Source organism: Stegastes partitus, unplaced genomic scaffold, assembly GCF_000690725.1.
Source record: "Stegastes partitus isolate 25-593 unplaced genomic scaffold, Stegastes_partitus-1.0.2 Scaffold1394, whole genome shotgun sequence".
In the NCBI taxonomy this organism is placed as follows: domain Eukaryota; kingdom Metazoa; phylum Chordata; class Actinopteri; family Pomacentridae; genus Stegastes; species Stegastes partitus.
The window spans coordinates 17,598-27,276 of record NW_007579125.1 but is presented as its reverse complement, the minus strand read 5'-3'; the positions used below and the strand labels follow the sequence as shown (position 1 = coordinate 27,276).

Sequence of the window (9,679 nt, the reverse complement as noted above, 5' to 3'; positions counted from 1 at the left end):
GTGGCAGACAGGAGTGTGTGGGTGTGTTCAAGCATTCAGCATGAAAAAGCTGCTGTTTGTGACTCAGTCGGTGTTGATGGAAGTTATTAAATAAACACACACTGACTTCAGATACACTGTGCAATGTCTTAATCATACAATGTGTACATACATACAGTGTTTTAGAGGCTTTCTGCTCAGCACAAAAGATAAACAGGTTAGTTTTTACTTATATTTGTTCTCCTCAGAGTTACATGATCCACTCCTTTGACGAAGAGGAGAAAACCGACGAGGTCCCAGCCAAACAGGCTCCTGGAAGCAAACCGGTATGTTTGTGGTGTTTTGTTGTGTTCGCGTGTGTTTCTGTTGTCAGCTGGTTTGTGACATGTGACTGTGGTTGGCAGAGCGTTCTGAAGGGAGTGATGAAAGGATTACAGATCAAGTCATCACCAAAGGTATGAAGCCCCGCCTTGGTGGGTTGGTGTTTCCTGCTGGTGGTGGCTGCTGCTGCGTTTAAGTGTCTCCTTGTGCTTTTTTTTTTTAATCGAAAATACTGCAGTTTTTACGGTGGTGGCTGCTGCATTTGATTATGTTTGTAGATTGTTTGTACATGCGCCCGTCCCTCACATTCTCGTGATTCTCTTGAATGCTTGAGGAGATTTCGCTAAATCTGGTACAAACATCGACTTGGACTCATTGAGGAACTGATGAGAGTTCGGTTGTCAAAAGTTAAAGGTCACTATGATGCTAGAAAACACTTTTCTTTTTTTTTTTTTGGCCGGAATTTATTTGACAGATATGATTAAAATTCATGTAATGTCTGATAGGGTAACATGATGAGGTGGTGACATTTAGTGTCCAAAAGACTAAAGGTTAGATATGAACAAAGATGTAAACTGCAATTAAACTGGATGGCACAGGAATGTAATGGTAATTTTTGATTAAACTGTTGTTTTGAAGTTATTTGAATGTCTAGCCAGTATGTGGATAAAAATGACGTTTTTGGTAGCACTTGCTGAAGACTTCTTGGATACATCTGGTGACTGATAAGATCCGCTGGTCATAAATGCTTCGCAATATTGGTGAAAAACGTGGCCTGAGGAAAGTCTACGTTTGTGCCTGAATCACAGTTCATTAAGTGTGAACATGTGCATAAATACCTTAGTTCTGATGTGATTTTTAGGGAATCCAGGGTTTGTATTACAAAGTATAATTAGTAGATTGTCCAGCTCTAGGGTGGTGCAGTTGGTAGCACTGTTGCCTCGCAGCAAGAAGGTCGCCGGTTCGTGTCCCGGTGGGGGCACCGGAATCTTTCTGTGTGGAGTTTGCATGTTCTCCCCGTACAGCGTGGGTTCTCTCCGGGTTCTCCGGCTTCCTCCCACACAGTCCAAAAAACATGTTGAGGTTAATTGGTGATTCTAAATTGTCCGTAGGTGTGAATGTGAGTGTGCTTGGTTGTCTGTCTCTAAGTGTAGCCCTGTGATAGACTGGTGACCTGTCCAGGGTGTCCCCTGCTTTTGCCCTAAGTCAGCTGGGATAGACTCCAGCCCCCCCATGACCCTAGTGAGGATAAAGCGGTGTATAGATGATGGATGGATGGATGGATGTCTAGCTCTCTATGGGCTTAACTCAGGTTTTCCAGCATTGTAAACCTGACTAACTTAAAACCAGGACAGATTATCATGCTAACTGAAGCTGCACTGCTGCTGTTCTGACAATGAAAGCTAGGCTAAAAGACACATCATCGAGTATTAAAAAAAAATCTGTACCACTCATAAACTTTCACATCTTTGTAGCTTAGAAGTTGCACATCTCTGGATCAGGTTAACTTCAGAGGATCAGATCAAAACCTGGAAATACAGAGTCATCATTCCTTCAGGATCCCAGAGACATGAGTTACAACATGTCGTTTTTCTACTCCAGGCTGTTTTATAATTGTATTACTCCAGCTGTTTATCACACTGGATAACTACATCATGATGTTTAAAGCTGATAGTTAGAAATAAAAACTAAACTATGTTGCCTTTTCATAGAAAAGTGATTAAAATTTTTCATCACTGTAACATCTTAATCACCTTATCGGGGATTAACTGCTTCTCTCTCCTCTCCACTTTGCTTTAGCAGCAGAAACAGTCTGAATGTACTTTTTTATGTGAATCATATTTATCCGCGTCTGACCAAAAATAAATAAAAACACGCACTCTATCCTCCACAATCTTCTCATAACTCCTGTGCCTACTTATATCCTTTATTGTGCTTTAATAGTTTCTTGTTTCTACAACACCTTAGACGGTTTCAGTTATGAAAATATGTCAGTTTTTGGAGTCACTATAGTGAGATTTCTCCATGATTTTTATGACGTTTCCTCATGAATGCTTTTGTGGTCGGAGGTGCAGTACCTCAGAGCCAGGTGATTAAAAGCTTCATGATTAAATATGCCAGGATGGCTGATGCTCAGTGCAGTAAGGCCAAAGTCTGTCTAAAATCTTACCTTACAACATCCTTGGTGAAGCCAGATAACCCCAAAGGAGCAAGACTAAGTTCATGTGCGAATGTATGTGTTATTATTTAAAGAAGTTGCTCAAAACCCAGATAAGCTACCTCTGATAGAAACAAGGTTGCTGAGGCTTTTAAACACTGCATCCAGGTTTTCTGAATTATCTTTGTTCGTACTAAACATTGCGCTGAGACGGTGAGAAATCCAAACTTGACGGACGCATATGATCCAGACTCTTGGTACTGTAAAGACCATGTAAACAGGGATATGAACAACCTGGTGGGGAACCAGCACACTGATGTAAACATGTTAACGCTCTGATTATCAGTATGATAAAATGAATACAGTCAAAGTTGTACTTCGTCATGACCAGCTGGATTTGACTAAAAGTGAAAACAACAGTAGAAATTTGATATGCAAAGTATTTCAAGTGCAGTTGTCTCCAGTAGATGCGACTCTCGACTGGAAAGTTTGTTCTTGACTTTTCCTCTCTTTTCCACAGAAAAATAACAAAACATTAAAAAATATAAACTGTATAGACACTTGATGCACATTTTGATATTTTAACCACCGTCTGCAGTCGCTGTTTTGGGCCTATTTTTAACTAATTTTTACATTCCTCTGTTTTTTACTTAACATCTTCTGAATTTCTGTCTTGATCTTATAAACAAGGCTGTTGTGCCATTATATCCAGAAGCATAAAGATGTTCGTTAACATGTAAGACTTGTGTTGAAACCAAATTTAAGCTGTGATGAAAATATGAAAGAGCTTAAAAGACACTTTTTATCAATTACAAAACATTAGTAACACATATAAACTTATAATTGTATCCATTTGTTAGAAGATGACAGTGATTCTGAGACACAGTCGTGGACCACTGCAGAGAGGACCTCGGTTTAGATGTTAATTTCTCTTTTTGCGTGGTTGCATCGGTCAAACCACAAACTCATCATATTGTTGTCTTTCCTCTCAGGCCAGCAGAGAACCAAGTCCAGATCCCAGTGCAGAGGAAGGAGGCTCAGAAAAGGAACAATCTGCAGAAAAAAACAAGCAGGAGAAGAATGCAGAAGCCAAACAGGTACAAAACAACAGCAATGTGCTCCTGTTCATAATGCAGTTCTGCTTCTGCTTTTTTCAAACAAACAAAATCAGGCATCATTATTTTTTTTTTTACGAATGAGATTACTTTGAAAACAAGCACACAACTTATTTTTAGAGGAATCCACATAATAACTCTGGATGCGTTGTGATATCTGCAGCAGCTAAAAATGAAATATAGGCATCGGGTCAGAAGAAATGTTCATAGGCAGATAACTCCTGTCAAGCTAAAAAAAATCACGGTTTTGTTGGAAAACATTACCAAAAAAGAAATATGCCATGTTTTGCATGTACATTTTTGTACTTTTTCTTTTATTTCCCAGTGAATATGTACATTTTAAACGTAGTGTAGTTTATGTTGCATCTGCACAGGCCTTCATGACAAGATAAAGTATGAAAATATGTCTATTCAGCCACAGGAGACACTTGATGTTCTCTGGAATTGGGTAGAAAAATACCTGTGCATATGTCTGCATCGATATTCGGCCAAAACGGGTAGCAACACGTGAGCATATTAGCGATCAGCAACAATCCTGTATCGTTCATTCCTAATAGCAAAGTGACTTTTACATCATTTTAACACACAAGTGCATCCTAGATTCTCAATCTTTGTAAAAGGAAAACTAGAAGGAGATCGCTTTTCGATGGGGGTAAACTCTTTATCTTCCACCTGTTTTCAGGATAAAGGAGGTCTACTCGCTGGAATGTTCCGGAAAACCCCCAAAGAGAAATCCTCTTCCTCGACAGCGGCGGTACCATCCACTCTCCTGCAGTTTTTCTTACATTAAATATCCAGTTTTAATCTTTTCCTGCTTTTTCACTCATTGTTGTGTTCGTTGTCAGGTCAGCAAAGCAGACAGTGATACCGAGGAGGCAGAAGACGAGGAGAAAACATCAGAACAATCCCACGTAAGTCTCATATTAGTGGCTTTAACAACAGAAGCTACAAAGTGCTTGCAGAGGATGAGCGGCACAGTTTTGAGTGTGATAAAAGCTAGCTAGAATGTGATCTTTATATACTTTTTTATGGAGAATTAGCTCCTGTTCAAAGGATATGCATCAAATATCTGGTTACATCCAAATATTTATGTCTTTTGTGGTTATGTTGGAGGAAAAAGTCTTTTTCAGCATGTTTTCTGACACGTTTCTGCACAGGAAAAGGGAGGCTTCTTCTCTGGCATTCTTAAGAAATCCAGCAAACATGCAGATGAGACGTCTGCACAGGTGAGCTGGCAAAGATCACCGTCTGCTTCTAAAAATGTTACAATAAATGCTTGATATTTTTTGGAAATGCTGGTTCTCATGACAAGAGAAGACTGATAGTATTCTCATATCTGTACACTTAATTTGAAGTAATAGCCAGGAGACAGATAGGTTAGCATAAAGACTGGAAACAGGGAGTTATCCATGGACAGAATCACACATTTTTATGTGCTTTATTGTCATCTGATGCCATTTTTTTATGATTTGAAACTTGAAACTTTCACTTTGGTGTTTCAGGAGAATCTGAGCGCTCATAGTGAACTATCTGCCAGCAACGACAGTCTGTCGGAAAACAAGGTGAGCAGCTTTGCGTTCCAGTAGCTGCTTTGGTAGCAGTAAAGATAACGTTATCTTTAACTACAGTGTACACACACATCTCCAGTAGATTTACCTGCAAGAATCCTGTCTTCGACCTGAACATGACCCAAAGAAACCTTCCATAACTCACCGTGTTTGCACTGTTTCAGGAAAAAGGAAAAATATTCGGTGGCATTTTCAAGAAGTCGAAACCAGCAGAAGCCGCTCAAACCGATGAGGTAGAATAGTTCAAAAATCTGATTTTAAAAGTTTATGTTTATATCAATACCAAAAGGTTACAACATTAGTTTAATTCTGTCGCCTGATGAATAGATTACACGTGTTTGTTTTGTGTTTCAGGACCAGACGTCTCTGCACGGAGACCTGTCCGGCAGTAATGATAATCTGATTGAAGCTCCCACAAAGGTGAGCTGGGACGTGTTAATGTGGAATATGATGCAATATTGTCATTGTTATTATTATTTAAGTGTGTCTGACCAGTTAATTTGCGCAATGTCACCAGGAGAAAGGGTTTTTCAGCGGGATCCTTCGCAAATCTCCCAAGCTGCCTGGAGAGGGGACGCCTGGGCAGGTAACGTGTGAAATGATGAAGTGACAGCTTTTACAAAATATGTGTTGTATGTCTGTCTATACACTTACTGGAGGTTAAATTAAATGAAACTGGGCTATATGGGGAATCCACGTCAATTTGATTCCCAGCTGGCCAGATATTCACTGCATGTCCCCCGTTCTTCTTCCCCACATGTACTCTCTTTCTGTGCTGTAACTATCAAATATACGACAAGAACGGCAAAAATAATATGAAAATAGAAAACAAATTGTATTAACTTTTCATATCAAACACTGCTCGTACATATATCCTTCAGCCGTACATATTTAGTGAACAGTATGTGTTTTGATAGATTTCCCACAGAGAAAGCAAAGAAAAAGATGGTAAAAAAAATAACTACTCCTATCTTGTTATTTCTCTTTATATTTTTATATAATCAGTGTTAGGAACTTCGTTTTTTGGTGTTTTGTATATTTTTCTCTTTTTTTTTGTACAATTTATTATTATTCTTTTTAAACTTTGTCACTTTGATCGCCTTATCTGAATTTTCCACCACTACAGTTATGATAATACAGGAGGAAATTTCAAACAGAGATGTGTTGTCAGTTGGCTTATTTACATTGTTGATGTAAATAAAGTCTGTACTCTTACTTGGTGTGCTGCATTGACAACAGACTCCCTGGTAGTAAGTCCTGCACTTTAGATTTAACTTAAGAAATTACAGTTGCAGTCAATGTACCTGCCAACAGCCATCACCTTAAAAAACAAATTTGACTGACTGAATGATTGTTGTTGTTGTTGTATAGAATATATGTTATATTGATTAAAAAAAAAAAAAGTGAGCTTTTACAAGATTGAATTTCCCTTCTGGGATAAATAAAGTATTATTCATTTCATTTCATTTCATTTCATTTCATTTCAATGTTCAGCAGTTTCTTATTGCAGTTGAGCCAAAAATGTATGTGCAGCACTATCAGTGTTTGATTTTGTTGATTGATTATACATGATGAGTTTTCTATTGTTTTCTATTTAATGAGTTTGTGTTTCAGGATAAAGAGTCGCAGCAGAGCGACCTGTCGGCCAGCAGTGAGAGTCTGTCAGAGAACAACACAAAAGTAAGAGCGGTTTAGATTTTTCTCCAAACTTTTCAGTATAATATCTGAAGCCAGTGAGACGACTAATGAATTGTACAAAGCAACACGTATGACAAAGTACTTTTTTTTTGTGTGTATCAGGAGAAAGGAAATGTTTTCAGTGCGATGTTTAAGAAATCTCCAAAACTGTCTGAAGGCTCACGGCTGGAAGAGGTAATGTATTTACACTTTTAAAGCTTTTTATTGCATTGTGAGTTCTTATTTTGTACTTTATATATCAGGCCCCGATTACTAAGTTTGTTTTCTTCCTGGACAGAAAACCTCCGTCTCTTTAATCATCATTAATCACTTAATTGGTTTCTTATGTAACATTTAGTTAAATCAAATTACATCAGTGCGAGAAATCCGATTCCTGAGCAGAATATTGCGACACCTGTTTCCTCCATCTGTGTGTCAGGTTTTGTTTCTACGAGGAGGCGCTCTCGGTATTGTTGTTCACACAGGTTGAGTCACATTTCTGTTGTGTTTAGGGTGCAGAGCCGTTGCACGGTGAGCTCTCTGCCAGCAGTGACAGTCTCGCGGAGAACAAGGTGAGTCTTTCATGACAGAATCGACACCCACTGAAACTTCATGAGTCATAATGACAGCGTGACTGAGCTGGAGCACTTGTGGCTCTGCTGATGGAAGATAAAGTTTGTTCCTGTTAACTCTGAAATTACAGCCTATGAATTTTCTTATCTCTTTCTTTCTGCAGGAGAAAGGCGGTTTGTTCAGTGGACTCCTCAGGAAGACTCCGAAAACAACCGGAGAGGTGAAGCTACAGACCGTAAACACTCTGATTCAGAGATTCTGTAATGCAGCTTATGTCATAAAACCAGGGGAAAGGTGCAGATATCGTCTAGATTAGTCTTCGTTGAGGGGCGGCATCACGACTTGCAACACCCAGCATGCTTTGCATTTCACATCTGCTCCTCAGACCCTTGTCACAGCAGACATTTTGGCTTGTCATAGCAGAAAAACACAAGTACAACAGATATTAAAAACATTCCATTTAGATGAGCTAGAATAAAGATGCTACTTGGTGGGGACTGTGTTGACGTCCTTTGTTTCACCTTTTCCTGCCATGACAGGTCAAAATATCGGCATGTAAATCTGTGGAGGCAGATTTATGAAAGGAACAAGGAAGTACAGTCTTTAGTTTGAAGTCAAGGCTGAAAAAACCCCAACGTTTCACAGGTGAATGAATCTCTATACAGGCAACGTGGAAGGAAGAAACATTACCAGTTTGTAATGAGTGGGGACGTAGTGCTGGAAGAAGCATTCAGATCAATTACTTAAGTAAAAGCACCAACACATCAATGTGAAATACTCCATTACAAGTAGAAGTGCTGCATTAAAGGTCCTACATACGTGAAAGTTCATAAATATCAGCAGAGAAGTATTAAAGTAAAAGTCCTGGTTTGGTCCTTCTGACTGATGTATGTGTGACTTCATTAGACTGTTATAGTGAAGCTTCAGTGTGTTACTGTATACCGGGACCGCAGATGAATCTGAGGGGTCATGTGGTGATTAATGTCAGAAGAAAGATGAAAAAACTAAGTCTCGATTTGCAAATGCAGCTTTTGGATTTTTCCTCTAGTCTTTGATTTTTGGTGAGATATTGGATCATTTGAACATTTATTGAAAAAGTTTAAAGAGAAAAATCCCTATTTGATGGTGATTAAATGTGACCCAGACAGCACACTGCAGAAACCAAAAAAAGTTGGAAAAAACTACTTTAACCTTTAACTTTGTTGTATTTTTTAAAGCTTGTTATAATATCTATTGTGTAAAATCTTCATCTTTAAGGGAATCAAAGCTGACAGATAAATGTAATGGAGCAGAAAGCTTCAGTATTTCTTACAAAAACAGAGTGCATGTATAAAGCAAAATAAAACGGAAATACTCCAGTACAAGTACCTTAAAGCTGTAGCAAAGTACTGTACTTGAGTAAATGTACTCTGTTACTTTTTTTGAAAACAGTGAAGTTGCTCTTCAGTCCACGACCAGACCAGACCAGACCATGCTGATTTACATCCAGCACACAGAACAGGACGGCACATTGTTTATGTGTTTGTAAATAAAGGAGTTAGTTTGTTAAAATGTAAATCTCCTTCCTCTTGTTGTTTTGGGAAGTGGCTTAGTGATGTGGTCTCCTGTCTTTATTTAGAAAGATTATTCAAACTGACTCATGTGGTCCTTACATTGATTACCAACATCAAAACACAACTCTTCTCCTTATTTAACAAAGGTTTTAGGTTATCTTCCTTTTATCAGGGTTGTTTGTGTTTTTCCAGTTCCCTTATTTACATTTACAGGGTTTAGTATGTCACGGTTGCTTCAAAAACATAATATAAAGTCCCTTAGAATTATTACAGACTCCAACTCAGTTTGTCGTGTTTTCATCAGTGGCAAACAAATTTGTTGTAAGAGAACGTCAAAGTAAATGACGGCAGTAGATGAATTCTGTGTTTTTGTTCCAGGAGAATCTGTCGGCACATAAAGATGTTTCAGGCAGCAGCGACAGTCTGTCTGAGGCGGCCAACACAAAGGTCAGTTTGGCTACAAATACAAGACTTTCTGGTAACCTTTTTTTTTTCAAGGTAATACTACAGATTTTCAAATTAAAAAAAATGTGGCATTTTATATATAATCACCATAAAACAAACAGAGCAGCATGGAAACGTGATTACAGCAGTAAATATATAGAGATATAGACAAGAAAATATTGAGTAAAGAATCATTAACAGGTTTTAATTTTGAAATTCTCAAAATTATGAAAAATTAAAAAATAATAATTGAGAGGCAGAAGCATCAACCAAGAGTCCATCTAATCTTAT

General features: G+C 38.3%; 1 protein-coding gene across 7 annotated transcripts in view; it reads left to right on the top strand.

The window, feature by feature from the left end:
- LOC103370242 (myb-like protein X) overlaps positions 1-9,679 on the top strand; it is a 40,725-nt gene that overhangs the window by 13,499 nt on the left and 17,547 nt on the right. For 6 of the 7 annotated variants that reach the window (XM_008299225.1, XM_008299219.1, XM_008299221.1 and 3 more), the window contains exons 10-24: positions 228-305; positions 384-434; positions 3,451-3,555; positions 4,256-4,327; positions 4,419-4,484; positions 4,731-4,799; positions 5,076-5,135; positions 5,306-5,374; positions 5,496-5,561; positions 5,659-5,727; positions 6,756-6,821; positions 6,942-7,013; positions 7,331-7,390; positions 7,555-7,611; positions 9,323-9,391. In XM_008299225.1, the coding sequence (XP_008297447.1) occupies positions 228-305; positions 384-434; positions 3,451-3,555; positions 4,256-4,327; positions 4,419-4,484; positions 4,731-4,799; positions 5,076-5,135; positions 5,306-5,374; positions 5,496-5,561; positions 5,659-5,727; positions 6,756-6,821; positions 6,942-7,013; positions 7,331-7,390; positions 7,555-7,611; positions 9,323-9,391 (1,029 nt within the window). The remainder of the gene's footprint in view (positions 1-227; positions 306-383; positions 435-3,450; positions 3,556-4,255; positions 4,328-4,418; positions 4,485-4,730; positions 4,800-5,075; positions 5,136-5,305; positions 5,375-5,495; positions 5,562-5,658; positions 5,728-6,755; positions 6,822-6,941; positions 7,014-7,330; positions 7,391-7,554; positions 7,612-9,322; positions 9,392-9,679) is intronic. The other variant, XM_008299226.1, reaches the window with a different exon arrangement.